This window comes from Sus scrofa, chromosome 6, assembly GCF_000003025.6.
Source record: "Sus scrofa isolate TJ Tabasco breed Duroc chromosome 6, Sscrofa11.1, whole genome shotgun sequence".
In the NCBI taxonomy this organism is placed as follows: Eukaryota; Metazoa; Chordata; class Mammalia; order Artiodactyla; family Suidae; genus Sus; species Sus scrofa.
Genome location: NC_010448.4, coordinates 69,074,235 through 69,091,671, shown reverse-complemented (window position 1 = coordinate 69,091,671; position 17,437 = coordinate 69,074,235). Strand labels below are relative to the sequence as shown.

The 17,437-nt window shown below is 45.5% G+C and overlaps 1 protein-coding gene across 1 annotated transcript in view; it reads left to right on the top strand.

Annotated features, from left to right (window-relative positions):
* RERE (arginine-glutamic acid dipeptide repeats) overlaps positions 1-17,437 on the top strand; it is a 304,090-nt gene that overhangs the window by 167,184 nt on the left and 119,469 nt on the right. Inside the window, 1 exon segment of the mRNA XM_021095277.1 lies at positions 11,264-11,312. Coding sequence (XP_020950936.1) covers positions 11,264-11,312 — 49 coding nt within the window.

The following is a 17,437-nucleotide window of genomic DNA, read 5'->3' as shown; positions in this document are numbered from 1 at the left end:
TTGCCATCAGAGAAGATTTTAGAAAATTATGATTCTGGATTTTAATGACTTCCTGTCTTGACCTTTGCCTTTATGTTTGAATTTGGAACATTAACTCTTCCAGCGCTGATGGTCTTTTCCTTTGAACAAATACCGAATTTTGTTCCCCCTGGGCCATTTATCAGGCCTGCTTCAGGTCAACCTTGCTTGAAGGGGCTGGCCTTCTGTCACAGGGGATTTGACTTAATCTTGCAGTGAGTCACTTCTTTGCTATTTGTGGCTAGGCATAGTTGAGTTACAATATCGTAGTCGTTTATTCATTTAGAATCTATGTGGCGAGTGCCCATGGGCTCTGGCCTATAGTGGTAAGCTACGGTCAGATGCGACGCCTGCCCACATGGTGCTTGCGGTCTCAGCACGGAAATGAACTGTTAAATCATGACCGTGGCAAGAGGCTGAAGGAGAGCTGGGTGGTACTTTGGGGACTCATAACAGCGGGGTTATCTCCTATCCTCAGGCCTGCCAGGGCTTCGCGCTAATAATAGGAATGACTCCTGTGCAGCAGGCCCTCTGCCTTCTTTCCATGGGTCGCCTTTTATTTTTACCGCAGTTCCATAGAGTCGCTGTTACAAACTTGATTTTGTAGATGTGCTCAGAGAGACTGAGTTGTGTCCTCAGCATCACACTGAGAGCCCACAGAGTCTTGGACTAAAATTTTAATCTGGGCTCATTGGACTCTGCACGTGGGCATCTAGACTCCAGTGTGTGTAACAGCTCCGCGCTCCCACTGGCGGGTGGCTGCATCCTGGGACAGCCTGGCTATAGACAAAACTGGGATTTTACTCCAATTTAGGGAAATGTTTTTCTTTCCAACAGTGAATGGGAACATGTAGTGGAACAGAATTTAGATGTTCCTCTGGGGTGCAGCAGGTTGAGAATCCGGCATTGCTGCTGCTGTCGTGCAGCTCGCAGCTGTGGCACGGGTTTGATCCCTGGCCCAGGAACTTCGGCATGCTGTGGGTGAGGCCAAAACAAAATATATATGGATTTATTTATTTGCTTTTTAGGACTGCACTTGGGCACATGGAGGTTCCCTGGCCAGGGGTCTAATCAGAGCTACAGCTGCAGGCCCACTGCCACAGCCACAGCAATGGATGATCGGAGCCGAAGCTCACAGCAACGCTGGATCCTAAACCCACTGAGTGAGGCCAGGGATCGAACCCACCACCTCATGGTTACTAGTTGGATTCGTTTCTGCTGAGCCATGACGGGAACTCCTATATGGATTTTTGAGAAGCTGTATCAGACTTAAGACATTTTGGAGTTCTGATTGTGGCTCAGAGGACTAAGGCCCCAATGTTGTTTCTTTGAGGATGCAGGTTTGATTCCTGGCCTCACTCGGTGGGTGAAGGGTCTGGCGTTGCATAGCAGAGTCCACAGATGGGGCTCAGATCTCGTGTTGCTGTGGCTGTCATGTAGGCCTCTGCTGCAGCTCTGTTCACCTTGGCTGGGAACTTGCGTATGCTGCAAATGCAACCATAAAGGCAGGAAGGGGGGTTCCCATTGTGGCTCAGCGGGTTACGAACCTGACTGGTATCCATGAGGATGTGGGTTTGATCCCTGAACTCACTCGGTGGAGGATCTGGTGTTGTCAGGGCTCAGATCCCGAGTTATCGTGGCTGTGGTGTGGGCCCGCAGCTGCAGCTCCCATTAGACCCCTAGCCTGGGAACCTCCATATGCCTTGGGTGTGGCCCTAGAAAGAAGAAAAAGAGAGGGAGGGAGGAAGGAAGGAGCCAGTTTCAAATTTGTTGAAAAGAAAGCTTTAGAAACAGGTCTTCCTGCTGGAGAAATTTGAGAACTCAGCACACCATTCTGGGCTTCCTTCCTACCAGTCTCTCCTTTTCACTCCTGCCCACTACCCTTGAAAAAGAAGTGATTCTGGTAAATCCCCTTTTTAAAAAATGCGTTTTATGGATGTATAATGGATTTTCAAGGTTGTGTTAATTTCTGCTGTACTCTCGCCTTTTGATTTTCCTAAAATTTGGTGAATTTCATCCTGGACCCACAGTCTATTTCTATGGTCTTTTTCTGAATGAGCTAGAAAGTAGAGCTTCTAGAGTCTTCTTTCTGTTGGTTTCATGTCAGTCTTGCCGCTCAACTTGACGCCCTATAGAAAAGATATGGGCGAGCTACTGTCTGAGCCTTGAGATCTGAAGAACAGATAAAGACGGATCGCTCTGTGATTTCATTCTCACATGACGCTGGCCACAGAGCAGAGGTCTGACTGCACACTTACCGGCGCCAGCCTTCTGGGGCTGGCCACCGCCTGCTCTGCCGTTACCTTCTGGCCGTGCGTTGTGATGGGAAGCGGTCAAGTCAGCTGACTGTGAACGGCCTCTGTTCTGCCAGTTTGTGACCCCATGTTCTTGTCCTTCTCCTTCCCCTGTAGAGCCAAGTCCTTGTCCTAAGCAGTCACCATGACCGTACAGAAATATTGGGTGCCCTGAGCGAGCGTCCACAGACCCTTGCCACCCACACACTGCCCCCTCTTCCAGGTGAAGGAGTGGTTTGGTCTGGGCAGGCTCCTGCTTCCAGCCCACAAGCTCTTCCCAAGGAGCCTGCGGCGTCTGGCCAGCTGCCTCCTTGTCTCCTTTGCATAGATGCTTCTCCCTTTTTGATATTCAGTTGCAGGCTTCCAGCTCCTTTCTGTCCATTCCCTGTTTACTTCTTAGACGAAAACGTTTCCATGGTAACAGGTTACTTTTCAAAGGGAACATCTTGTCATTTTATTTAATCCACTGCAGCTGAAGAGGACTGAAATATTAAGTTGTAGTTGCCATGGATACTGCTTTATTACATCGGTTTCTTTTGTATCAGATTTCATATACAATGAAATTCTCTCTATTTTTTTTTTTTTTTAACTCAAGGAATAAACACAATGACTTACCATTATTGTTGTAATTTGGCTTCTGGGACTATTTTTTCGTATTCCGAAGCAAATATTTGCAGAATAATGGGAATTAAATTCAGCTGTTTTGAAAAAAATATTCATTATTTACATTAACTGCCAGAGAAATTCTACCTCCTTGCTAGTAAAGATGGGGTCTTTTTTTTTTTTTTTTTTTAAATGATTCCCAGCTAAGGATGTCTCAAAAAAGATGACCCAGCAAGAGACATCCCTAGCAAATAGAAAAAAAATATGTGACTTGAGTTAATTCCTTGAATCGCATTGCTCATTAACTGTGACATTCTTTCTTCAGTTACTTGTGCAGCTGTGGGCGGTATATTTTGAGGGAATCTATTTGTGTTTTATTTGACTTTTCTCATGTCTGGCTTGCTTTCTTATCTCTAGTCTGTGAACTAACCTCATCTTTGACTTTGAGCAACTTTTCATTGATTCAGTGCTCTGGTGCATCTTTTGCTCACGCTCCCCAATAGGTAAATTGATTAGTAGCATCAGAAGCTGGACTTGGAGGAGTTCTCTCTCGTGACATGGCCAGTTAAGGATCTGCTGTTGCCACTCAGGTCGCTGTGGGGCTCAGGTTCAGTTCCTGCCCTGGGAACTTCCACATGCCATGGGTGTGGCCTAAAAAAATCTCCCAAACCCTGAACTTGGGACGTGAGTTCATTGTATCTATAGTTCTTTGCCGTTTTACAAGTGTAGCTTTGTGTTCCATAATCGCAGATTATCTGTTCCATAATCACAAATATGCCACTCCCTTCTCTCTTCCCCTGCTGTTCTGAATGCTTGGCAACCAGTAATTTGTTCTCCAACTCGATAAGTTGGTCTCCCCCCATTTTATGGCCACACCTTCAGGAAATATGGAAGCTCCTGGGCTAGGGATTGAATTGGAGCTGCAGCTGCTGGCCTACACCAGAGCCACAGCAACTCGGGATCTGAGCCCCATCCGCAACCTACACCATTGCTCGCGGCAGCACCAGATCCTTAACCCACTGAGTGAGGCCAGGGGTGGAACCTGCATCCTCATGGATACTAGTTGGGTTCTTAACCAGCAGAGCCGCAGCGGGAATTCCATATAATTTTGTCATTTTGATGTTGATTAAATCAGCCTTTAACTTTGATAGGTTTTCTCTGTTAACATGCTTTTCAAACTTAAGAAAGTAACTTTTTGATTATTTTGTCTGCTTTTGGTGCTTGATGTGAACACAGAACTGACTTAGGGAAAAGGATATGGCTTCTGGTAGTGGTTCTGTTTGTAATTAGTTGTGTGATTTTGGTTTAGTAACTTAATCACTGTGTTCTATGGGAGTGTGGGTGGGAGCTCTGACTTTGGAGTCAACTAGAGTTTGAATTCTAGTTTTTCCCACCTGTCAGCTATGTGATCTTGGACAATTTCATAAACTCTCTTCGCTTTGGTTTCCTGTCTGGACAGGTAATAATAGCACCTACCTACCTTACAGGGTCATCCTTAAGGTTAGATAAGAAGATATATGGAATTTGCTTAGCTCAGAATGCCTGGTACTTGGTAAATGTTCAGTGTACACATTTGTTTCGTTATTGATGCTGTAATTACTACTGCTATTATTATCTATTAATGGAGATACTGCCTCATAGAGGTGTCATGGGAATAATGAAATAATGGATGCTCGGCGTAGAGAGTGCTTAGCAGGTGATAACTAGTAGCACTGTTTTGTGTTTGTCATGCAGGTATAAGATGACTGAGTTTAAGACCACGTGCATACGTGAAAACCCCGAGGCAGAGGTGTGCATAGGGGTGTCTTGCATTGTCCTGAGATACGACTTCCATCTTTGGTTGCTTATTACATGTATAATATCCTCTATCTGACTTTACTGGGATTTACACTGTCCTTGGTCTGGATTTTCCTTCTTTAATGGATGGCCACCCTGCTTTTGCCCAAACGTACCTTGTTAATGAAGCAGTGCTGTACAGCAAGCAGAAACTTTGTTAGTAGCTATGTTGTTTTAAACATAAGATAGAATAAAATCTGAATTTCTCTGACTAACATTACTAGCGCTTTCATTAGTATAAAAATATGAATTAAGGGGTTCCTGTCATGGCTCAGTGGTTAACGAATCTGACTATCCTCCATGAGGATGCAGGTTTGATCCCTGTTCTTGCTCAGTGGGTTAAGGATCCGGCATTGCCGTGAGCTGTGGTGCAGGTCACAGATGCAGCTCGCATCTGGCGGTGCTGTGGCTCTGGTGTAGGCCGGCAGCTAGAGCTCCGATTAGACCCCTAGCCTGGGAATCCCCATATGCTGCGGGTGCAGCCCTAAAAAGTGGGAGAAAAAGAAAAGAAAGAAAAAGAATTAAATGAATTAATACATGGAAATGAGATAATACTATAGAGCACCTGTAGAGCAGATAGAAAGTTAGGTCTTGCTAGTAATTGAAGGATTACCCTGGCATTTTCTAGAGTAAAGGCCTTTTGAATTTTAACCTCCAAAATATATGAATATTTTTTGGCATGTGGAAGTTCCTTGGCCAGGGATCAGACCTGAGCCACAGCATGACAATGCCAGATCTTACCCCGCTGTGCCGCAAGGGAACTGTAACCTCCAATGTGTTTTTAAAAATTTGCTCCAGTTAACCTTTACTGGACAGCAGCCCCCAAGTTACTCCTGGTCCCAGGGACTTCCAAAAGTGGCTCCAGACTTTGCCTTCCATTAATATGGGCGCCGTCAGTGCCTGTCCTTTCCTTAGGGCCCTTCTCTGTGTAAAGTGTCATACTTCTGAAGAGGGTACGCGTGTCAGTGTCTCTTTTCCTGAACAAAGTGTAAGGTTCTCATGTTTCATGTTGGGGGGCTGGACTGAGGAAGGAGTGAATGTAGACAGAAGGACAAGTAATAGAAAACAGCAAACAACCAAATCATTATAGTTGGCTTCCAGTATTTTCTGGAGTTCAGAATGTATGCTATCCAGTGCTTCCCAAGGCTGGTTTACAGGCCCCATTGTTAATTTGATCAAATCGCAGCCCTTGAGCGCCAGTCTTTGCCATAGTCCATGTGATGAGGTGGGAAGCCGGATGAAAGGCTGCTGGTGCAGACCAGAGACACACGTGAGTTGAGTCAGAGGCTCAAAGAGCCACTTCTTTCATAGAGCACCATTTTTTATTGGAAAGAATAACTGACAAACTGTGCTCACTCGTTTGGGTAATTGGCAGATATTTTCTTGAAAATGAAGGAAGTGAGCCTGCCATTCTAAGGAAAACAGCTGATGCAAAAATTAGGGCTTTCAAGTAATAGTTAGAATTTTGAAGAACTTGTACCTACTGCTTTGAGCTTTACAGCTTCTCTGTGCTTATAGGCTTTTCCTTTGAGATGTGTGGTGATACTAATGAATGTTATTTTTAAGAAATACTGTGTATGTTGTAACATTTATGTTCCAAATATGCTAACATTTGGAAGATCTGCAAAACTTAGTGAACTAATATTTTCCATCTAGCCAATGAGTGACAAAATCAGTTGAAGATGGATTCAAAGATAGATTTTATTTTATTTTTATTTATTTATTTATTTTTGTCTTTTTGCCTTTTCTAGGGCCACTCCCATGGCATATAAGGTTCCCAGGCTAGGGGTCTAATCAGAGCTGTAACCACTGGCCTACACCACAGCCACAGCAACAAGGGATTGGAGCTGCATCTGCAACCTACACCACAGCTCACGGCAACGCTGGATCCTTAACCCACTGAGCAAGGCCAGGAATGGAACCTGCAACCTCCTGGTTCCTAGTCGGATTTGTTAACCACTGCGCCACAACGGGAACTCCCAAAGATAGATTTTAATGTAAAAGATTCCTAAAGATCGTTGATAAGGTTTTAAGATTCACATTGTACAAAGAAGAATCACCGGTTGAGTTTTGATGTCATATCAAAAAGAATATCTGTAATTATCAAAAAGACTATTCACATAGTCTTTGTTTCCCCAGTTGTATGTTTGTGTGAGGCCAGATTTTTTTCAACTTATTTTTTCTGCTCGTGCTGAAGTTCTGGGGCCAGGATTCAAACCCAAGCCACAGCAGTGACAGCATCAGATCCTTAACCTCATGCACCACAAGGGAACTCATAGATTTTTTTCCCATATATTTAAGCTGGAAGAACATATTGCAACAGATTGACTGTAGAAACAGCTATGAGAATCCACCTCCCTTCTACTGAGTCAGATATTAGGGTGATTTGCAAAAATGTAAAACTATACCTCTGTTTTTACTGGGTTTTTTTGTTTAAATTCAATTATTTTTTATAAGAATATGTTTTATTTTGTCATAAGTCTGTTGAGATTAAAATTAAGGAAATATTTTGAAATTCCTCTAAGATACAACTTTTTTGAGATACTCAATAACTTGAGTGTAAAGGGGTCCAAAAAGTTTGAGAATTGTTGTACATAAAAGGAAAAAATGTAGTACTCAGCATATGATGATTAAGTGTGTTTTCTGCAGAGAGTAGCTACTCCCTTTAAAGAATAATTCCTGGTGATTTTTGTCACGTTTTACATCATAGTAGGCCGGAAATATTCCTGTAACCAAGGGATTTTCAGTTTGTCCTCAAGGAGAAGTGATGCCAGACAGGCATCTGGTCTCAGGTCTCAGAACAGTCTCAGGTTCCGGGGGCTAGAAGAAGTGAATGAAACCCGCATTCCTCAACTCCCTCCGAGAGCTTGCAGTCCCAGAGCCGGGAGGTCGGCTAAGTCCAGATTAGTCACTGCAGTGTCGCCACTGCTGCAGGTGAAAGGGGACCATTGAAGAGACTCATGGGGGGCAGGGGAGGAAGCATCAAAGGAGGAGGGGTTGAGAGGCTCCCTGGACTCCAGGCACAACTGGATACCGGCAACTTCGCAGGAAGAAGCCCACCTTTTTTTTTTTTTTAAAAGGCCCACACCTGCAGCATATGGAGGTTCCCAGGCTAGGGGTCCAATCAGAGCTACAACTGCTGGCCTACGCCACAGCCACAGCCATGCTGGATCCTTAACCCACCGAGCAAGGCCAGGGATCGAACCTGACACCTCATGGATACCAGTCAGGTTTGTTTGCGCTGCGCCGCGCCAAAATGGGAACTCCCAGCAACCCACTTTTTGATTTTCTTCTTTAGTTCATATTCTCACAGTTTTTCTGTCAGTTGCATATAGTTTTCTCTAATAGGATTTTTTGCTACCAACCTCTCTCTCGGACCCAAAACGTATTTCTGCCATGTATTCTGTATTCAGGAGTCCCTGCTGTAGTGACTAGTGCTGTTGTCTACTTGCCTTGGATCCCACTCCTGCTCAAAAATCACCACGCTGCATCTCTTCCTGTGAAACCGTAACATTTAAAAATTGCATAGGATAGGAATTCCTTGGTGGCTTAGCGAGTTATGGATCTGGTGTTGTCACTGTAGCAGATTGGGTCACAGCTGTGGCGTGGGTTTGATCCCTGGCCCTGGAACTTCCACTTGCCATGAGCATAGCTCCCCCCCAAGAAAAAAATTGCCTAGGATAGAGAAATATTTTTGCTGTAAAAATTGATTTATAATTTTAAAAGGTTCTTTTTAATCTAATCTACTCCTTAATAAAGGTACTTTTTAGTACCCTTTCTTGATATAGACATGAAAGAGAGAAGCACATTTGTAATTTAGGTTCATAAGGTATCCCGACACAGTTTTTGGTCTCACTTGTTTTATTGTTAGCATTATTAATATTTATTAGTCTTCTATTTTTACCCAAATAAGAGGGGGATATAAGCAGTTCTGTTCAATAAAGTATTTGGAGTTTTTATTATTGTGGCACAATTTTGAGCTAAATATGATAATATTGACTGATTAAAATATTAAAAGTAACCCTCCCCCAACCCACATAAAAAATAAAAAAGAGGAAAAATGTGAAAATAAAAATGAACCGGGGAGGTCCTGTGGTGGTTCAGTGGAAACCAACAGGACTAGTATCCATGAGGATACAGGTTTGATCCCTGGCCTTGAGCTGTGGTGTAGGTTGCAGATGCGGCTTGGATCTGGCATGACTGTGCCATAGGTCTGCAGCTACAGCTCCGATTTGACCCCCAGCCGTGGAACTTATGTATGTTGTGGGTGCAGCCCTAAAAAAAAGAAGAAAGAATCAGGGATATTTGTCCTGGAATTATTCAGGATTTAGCAGTGCGTGGAACAGTGAAGGCAAGGTGCTTTCATGAGCAGCCTTTTGGGAACCTTGGCATAACATAGACCTTCTGGAAGAACCTGAAAGTTGAGCCGTGGGCACAGCGTCCTGGACGGGCTGTGGCTGAAGCCCTCTGAGATGATGTGCTTTGGCTTGGCCTGCTTGTATGCAGGCAAGCATTTGGAAAGTGTTTAGAAATAAAGGAGAGAGCCTTTGGCAGCTAATTTTTGCTCATGCAAGTTACGAAACAGAAAGGGACAAGTTGGAAGGGAAATGGTTGGTAACACTGCTTGTTGTTTTTAAAACTCAGATTAAAATAGCCTCCTCTGCATACCTCCCCAAACGGCTTCTCTTCTCGTAATTCCCACATAAACCTTCGAGAATGCCAACCGTCTTCCAGCTCCGCGTTCTAACACCCCCCGCCCGCCCTGGAGCAGGCTTTTCTCCCACCGGCCCCTCTTTCTCGCTTTCCCACTGGGCGGGGCCTTACTGGGAAGCCCCCTTGCCTGCCCCGTGCTCCTCATCTCGGCCTCCTGGTTTCATCACCCCCGTAGCACTTGGTCCCCGGTTTTCTGCTGCAGCGCCTGGTGCGCATGGCTGTGGTGCTTGGACCTGGCGTGTAGGGCCCAGATGCCGCCTCCCTGAGCATTTTCTGCGTGTTAGTCCTCCCTCTTCCCCTGCTGCCGACCTTGCCAAAAAAGGGTTTTGGCAAGAAAAGGTGTCAGGGTTAAGAGGAGAAAGTGCTGGACCTGAAGGAAAGAATAGTTTTCTGAAATTCATTCCCTGGGCCTCGGGGCTCCTGGTGGGGATGTCAGACCCTGCAAGGAGGGTAGGGGACCCCACTTCCTCTTCGCTCTTCGCTGCTCGATTCTGCTCTTCAGCTCAGTCCAAGTCAACAAATGACCGTCGAGCAGCTCCCAGCCTGCAAAAGCCTTCCCTTCTGCACTAGTGGAAGTTCAGAGGTGCCTGTCGACGCAGCAAGGACTTGTCACTGGGCCGGAAGCTGTTTTCCTAGGATAGTCAACAGCTAGTAGTGATCGGCAGTTGCTCCGGGAGGCCGGGAACTGCCCTTCTTTGTCCACTGCTGTGTGCCCTCCCCGTGCCCTGCGCCAGGCCTGGGATGGGAAGATGCTGAATGAGTGGTCCCCGAAGGGGTATGTGAGGTGACATCAGGAGGAGATGAAGCAGCCTTTGGCGACACAGTGGTTTTGGGAAGGGGACTGGTTGGCTTGGATTTGGAGCAAGGGGCGGTGAGCCTGCCAATGCGGTAAGATTGGCACAGACCTGAGGCGGGTCTTCCACCTCCAAGGCACACCGGCTCCCCCTCGCCTCCCTGATGTTCTGCTCAGCGGACACCTCACTGGGAAGGGCTTCCCGTCCGTCTTGTATAAAGAAATATTTCATCATTTGCCATCTCTTAATTCCCTGACCCTTTCATCGTTTGACCTATTACTTGTTTCTCTGGTTTTTATCTGAATGAGAATTGAAGTTCCAGTAAAGCAGGAATGATATTTTTGCTCATTACTTTGTCCCCAACACCTAGGGCAGTTCCTTGTTTGTTGCAGGTACTCAATAAATATTTGTTAAATGAGTAATTGAATGAATGACCCAGTGTGTGCCGGGAATCATAAAATATCTTATTTATATTTTACTGAGGTTTATCGTAGGGCACCCTGAAGTGTTTTGAAAAGAGGAAGCACGTATTGGGATTGTGCCGTAGGAGCGTTCCTCTCTCTGAGGTTGAAAGGATGATGGTGTAGGTGCCCAAGACAGGGAGCTGCAGTAAAGGGCTTTTTAGAAAAAGATTCTAGAGACGTGCGGGTGCGGTGGGGTGGGGGGAGTTACGTGTACAAGGCGACGTTAGGACCAGTGGGGAGGAGCTCCCCCTGCGGTGCAGCAGGACCGCCGGCATCTTCGGAGCGCTGAGACGCAGGATCCGTCCCTGGCTGGGCACAGGGGTTTAGGATCCGGCGTTGCCACCGTTGCAGTGTAGGTTGCAGCTGTGGCTTGGATTGGACACCCTGGCCCAGGGTGGCAAAAAAAAAAAAAAAGTGGGGAAGTTAATTCTTCCTGAGTCATCCCTCATTTATTTCAGGTGAATTGTTTTCCTTGAAAAAATATGTGAATGTTTATGTCAGAACTATATTGTGCTAACCTGATGTGCTCTTTTCATAACAGGAGGCTGAACAGCACCCAGGGAGAAATTCGTGTTGGTCCTAGCCATCAGGTAAAAGAAATTTCCGCACCTTCTTTCAAGGGTTTTATCTGTTTGTTTATGTGCCCATGGCGGGCAGCAGCCTCTGTAATGGGACCTCAGTTCCCAGACCAGGGGCTTGAACCCAGGCCGCAGCAGTGAAAGCACCTCGTCCTAACCATGAGGCCACCAGGGAACTCCTCTTTGTTTAATAGGTTTTTAGTTCTTATTTTTCAGCTGGCCCTTTAATCTATTCAGCAGCACCTTTGAACTCTTGTTATGCTAGTAGGAATTTTATATAAATGTAGAGATTTATTTTTTCAGAGCACCACATACTTTTTAAAATATCGTGGCAAAACACGTAAAACATAAAAGTGGTCATTCTGACCATTTCAAAGTGTGGAATTCAGTGGCGTTACGTACCCTCATTCATACATTCGTGCAAGCCTCACCTCTCTGCGCCTGCAGAACTTTTTCTTCTTCCCAAACCGAAAGCCTGTCCCCGGGAAGCGCTGACTCTTCCTTCTCCCTCCCCCGATCTCTGGCAGCCTCTTTCTCCGTCCTGGGCCCTGGAAGAGAGCTTTAGCTACCTCCCGTCAGTGGAATGGCACAGTGTTTGCCTTGTTGTGTCTGCCTTGTTTTCTTAGCGTGATGGCTTCAAGGTGCTGCCATGTTGTAGGACGTGTCGGAGGGAGTTTGCTTTCTTTTTAAGAAGCTTAATGATTTGGTGTATGTCTGGCTGGTCGTGTCTGCATGAACATTTGGTTACTATATACTTTCATTTTAACTTCTTAAAAACCCCATTTCCTGCAGAAAAGTCAGAATGGCTAGAATGTTTGTCAATCAGAAGCTTGTGGAGTTCCGGCCGTGGCGCAGTGGTTAACGAACCCGACTAGGAACCATGAGGTTGCGGGTTCGGTCCCTGCCCTTGCTCAGTGGGTTAAGGATCCGGCGTTGCCGTGAGCTGTGGTGTAGATCGCAGACGCGGCTCGGATCCCGAGTTGCTGTGGATGTGGTGTAGTCGGCGGCTACAGCTCCGATTCGACCCCTAGCCTGGGAACCTCTATATGCCGTGGGAACGGCCCAAGAAATGGCAAAAAGACGAAAAAAAAAGAAGCTTGTGATGTCACGACCTGTGTGTTTCATGTTTTATTCAGTTTACTAAGACTCTGGCGTTATCTCTGTCATCTCTCTCTCTCTCTTTTTTTGGATCTGTCAGTTAGGATGCTCTGACAGGCAGGGCCAGAAAACTCTGGCTGAACATGGTTGTTGATGGACTCACATATCAGTCATGTTCTGGCTACACAGGCCTGGGGTTCTGCCCTGCTTCTCTCTGGTTCTCTTGGCTTTGAGGGCTCGATGGTCCCCATGAGCTGCCGTCTTTCTTAGGCCAGGAGCTGAATTTCACTGATTCTAAGATGCACTTGTTACCTTCCTATTTTATTATCTCTCATGTAGGGCTTCATTGTACGTCCTATGCTGTGATTATAATCTGTCTTATTTTATATTTTATGTTTTGCTTTTTAGGGCCACACCTGCGGCATATGGATGTTCCCAGGCTAGGGGTCGAATCAGAGCTACAGTTGCTGGCCTACACCACAACCACAGCAACACTGGATCTGAGTTGTGTCTTCGATCTATACCATAGCTCACAGCACCTCCCCATCCTTAACCCACTGAGCAAGGCCAGGGATGGAACCCCCATCCCCGTGAATACTAGTCAGGTTCATTACCCCTGAGCCACGATGGGAACTCCTATGTATTCTTTTTAAATGCACCTAAAGTAACAGTAGATCTTGCAGTAATGAAAATGCAGCAAACATGAGAGGAGGAACGGGATCTCGCTTCTTTTCTCCTTAGGAAGGAAAATTTCCCCACAGGGTCTCCATTAGTCCCCACGTGTCATTGTCATGATTCAGGTCTTATGTCCATATCTAGACTTGAGGAAAATGGTTTATTACCATGATTGCTTGGACTGTCAGTTGAGTTGGGATGGATGTTGGGTTGAGCCCCGTAGCCATTTCGTATTAGAGACAGGCGACTCCTTATAAGGGAACAGAAAATTCTCTGTCCAGTGTTGAGCATTTCTTTTTTTTTTTTTTTTTTTTTTTGTCTTTTCTAGGGCCGCACCTGCAGCATATGGAGGAGGTTCCCAGGCTAGGGGTCGAATGGGAGCTGTAGCCGCTGGCCTACACCACAGCCACAGCAACACGGGATCCAAGCTGCGTCTGCAACCTACACCACTGCTCACGGCCACGCCGGATCGTTAACCAATTGAGCGAGGCCAGGGATGGAACCCGCAACCTCATGGTTCCTAGCCGGATTCATTTCTGCTGAGCCACGACGGGAATTCCGAGCATTTCTTAATATATCATTCATATTTTTAAGAACCTATTTTAACTCTGTAATGAAAAAGAAATTAAGAACTGAAGGGATATTAAAACCAAAACACAGAAACCATTAGGGACATCTAATTTCTAGAAGATAGTTCTTATCGCAGGACTTGGGTTATGCCTGAGACGAGCGGAAGGAAGCTGTATGTGCTGCTCTTAATGCCCATCTCCTCTTGGTGTATGTGGCCTGTTGGGGGGCGTCTGGCTGCCCCCTCTCAACTGTATTTTCCAAGCCTTTAGGACTAACAGTTACATTTTTGTTTGTTTGTTTTTTGACCATGCCTGCAGCATGTGGGTATTCCTGGACCGGGGATTGAATCCAGGCCACAGCGCCACAGAGAACTCCTTTCCACCGTTGTTTTGAAAGGGATCGCAGATGTATCATTTCAGTTGTGGAATATCCTAGAAATAGGAACTCTTTTTCAAAAAAACAGTCACAACCTACACACCTCATGAAAATTAGCAGTTTCCTAATATTCAAGTGTCTGCTGTATCCAGATTTCCCTAATTTTCTCCCTCTCTCCCCTCCTCAGTTCAAATTGGAATCTGAAATAAGAGCCATGCGTTTCAGTTGGTTGCAGGACTCTTAAATCGCCTTTGATCTGCTGTTGTCTCTTTCTCTCCCTCTCAGTGTGTGTGAAGAAGCTGGGTGGTCTTTCTCCACAGGGGCACCACAGACTGTTTGGCTGATTACATCTTTATGTGTCATGAACTTGTTCCCTGGCCTTGACGTATCTTGAAAATTAAGAGTTAAATCTGGAGGTCGAGTCGTGTTCTCGTGCGGTACCCTGCGCCTGGCAAGGATGCTTCCGGGTGCCGCTATGTCATCTGTCAGGCACCTGTGTCTCTTTGAATGATGATTTGCAGCCATTCCTTGCTACTTAGATCGTGTCTTGTTGGGCTTGTTACCTAGATCATCCCCCTTTAAGGTGGCAACACTCTAATCATATCATTCCTTCCCTTCCTGGCTGATCTGCCTTCCCCTTGTCAGCTTATGATTCCCTGAAACACATGGGACAGGCGAGGTAAATGCTTGAATCTTTCCCTTTTCACCAGTTTTCAAAACATCGAGTTGGTTCTTCCAGCATCTTCCAGCAGTCGTCAATGGATTTAAAATTATTTATCTGCTCACTCATTACAGTTATTCTCATAGATGATTAAGTCCTCCATTCGGAAGACGAGTAGGCCCCTCTCCTTGCTGTCTTCCGTGTCCTTCAGCCCAAGCTCAGTGGTCTTTGGTAGAATCTTTTCCAGTGTGGCGTAATGTCAGTGTCTCGTCACGCTCAGCCCCGGCCCTCAATGTAGAACTGAACTTTTCTGATAGGAGTCCTCCTGGTTTTAGTGAAAAATGATGTTTTTTTGACTGGCTGCTGGGGTGTTCATTACTGTTAGGTTGGTTACTATTTCTAGGCCTTTTCAGGAAGCAGATGAGGAAATAATGTTTTTCTCCCCTTTTTAAAAAAGATAAAATATATTGTGGTTTCTTTCTGATATTTTAATTCAAATTCAAAATTTTATCTAGACCTTGTATTTAATTTTATGAATGAAAATTTTCTTTCATCTGTATCTTTTTTCCCCTGCCTCAAAACCAATTTTTAAATGACACCAATGTAATTATTCATTTGCTTTAATCTCATAATAAATATATAGCAGCCCAGAAGAACAGTACTCACCCTGCTACAAAGAATATGATTATTGAACACCTCTTACTATTAAGTTTTTTTTTTACCCTGCTACAAAGAATATGATTATTGAACACCTCTTACTATTAAGTTTTTTTTGGCCTTAGAATACATCCCACGGGGGAGTTCCTGTCGTGGCACAGTAGAAACAAATCCTACTAGGAACCATGAGGTTGCAGGTTCGATCCCTGGCCTCGCTCAGTGGGTTAGGGATCCGGCATGGCCGTGAGCTGTGGTGTAGGCCGGCAGCTACAGCTCCAATTAGACCCCTAGCCTGGGAACCTCCATATGCGCGGGTACGGACCTAAAAAGTCAAAAGACCAAAAAAAAAAGAATATATCCCATGAAAGCTCTGTAGGAAAATTAATATTTAAAGTTAATTGAAATGATTCCTGGAGAGGAACAAATTCAAAACATAGGTGGATGTATTTCATTTTGCTTTAAAGTTCTTAAGAAATTGCTGTTCTTTAAACTTAATTTTGTTTTTATAATTATGTAAAATATTTACATGGCCCCAGAATCAAACGTTCAAATGAAGTCTGTTCAAAAAAATCCCCCCCTGGAGTTCCCTGGTGGCTCAGTGGGTTGTGGATCGTGAGTTGTCCCTGCTGTGGCGGTGGTTATTGCAGTGGCGCAGGTTGGGTCCCTGGCCTCTGAACTTCAGAATGCTGCGAGTGAAGCCAAAATAACAACAACAACAATAATAATAATTTACCTTCTTTCCCTGTTCCCTCCCTCCATAATGGGTAATTGTTTATTTAGTGTTTTTAATTTAAGGTTTTGATTTGTTATTCTTGTTTGTATCCCCCCAGTCCCCCAGGAGTGTAATAGAAACACTTTTCCCGCTTTCTTTGGTCCTCTGGCATCTCTCCAGGTGCTCCCTCTGTGCAGTAAGCCGTGTTCCCTCTGTGCGGTCCGCAGCGCTCCGCCTCACTTTCCTCTGCCTCTTTATTCTTCCAGTCCCACCTTTGGGCGTTTGTGTTGCTTCCTGTCGTTTGCTGTTGCCAGTAATGCTGTGATGAGTAGCTTGTGCATAGAAGTTTGATTTTGCCACTTTGTATCTTTGGGATAGTATGTTTTACCCAGAAGGGGATGGTTGGCTTAGAGGGCAAATACACATGTAATTCTGAGGAGGTGGCAAAAGTCCCCTCCGTAGAGATTGTCCCTTTTCGCATTTGTGCCGGCAGCTTGGGTGAGTGCTGACACACAGCCGTGTACCTTACTGCACCTTGGCATTTATGTCAGTCTGACCGTGGGGAGTGGTGTCTCACTGTCATCGATTGGCATTTCTCTTGTCAGCACAGTTGACCATCTTTTCCTATGATTAAGAGCGCTTGGCATTTCCGTTTCTGTAAACTGATTATATGTCTAGGCCATTTGTCTCTCCTCTACAGCGATGGTACTCTTTTTTTGTCCATGCCCACCAGCTTACAGAAGTTCCCAGGCCAGGGATCAAACCTGTGCCACAGCAGTGACAGCCCTGAATCTCTAACCACCAAGCCACCAGGGAACTCCAAGACAGTACTTTTTAATTGACTTCACAAATAGCAGAGAGCTGCTATGCCAGCTACTGTACTTGGTGCTGGGAAAGCAGAGCTCAGTCGAAATGTCAGAGACTCCCAATATGAGGAATTGTTGTGTCTTAACTGTCTTCTCGTATGTTACTGTGGTTCAAGAAGTGAGTGTTGCGTGCAGTTACATCTTCTACACGTGGAAACGGAATTAAAGGAGGGCCTCCGTGTTGGGGAAGGGCAGTGGCTGCTGCACGTTGAGAGACGGCAGAGAAGGCAGGCCCCGAGCCGGCCGACAGCAAGGCCTACGAATATTGTGTTTGCCACACAGTTGTCTTAAGGGTTGAATAACCAACGTTTCAAAACTTGAGCTTTCGCATTAAAGCCAAGATTTCTGGCTGTGGAAGCAACTGGAGGATGTGCAGCCACTGGTTCTGGTTCCTGCCCAGCAGCTGTCCCTAGATGCGGCTGCTCTCTTCATTGCACCTCGATTCCTTCACTCCCTGGCACCTGATACCTCCAGGCCCAGTGTGGGAGCCCCGGCACAGGAGGCTCTGAGCACTCGGAACATG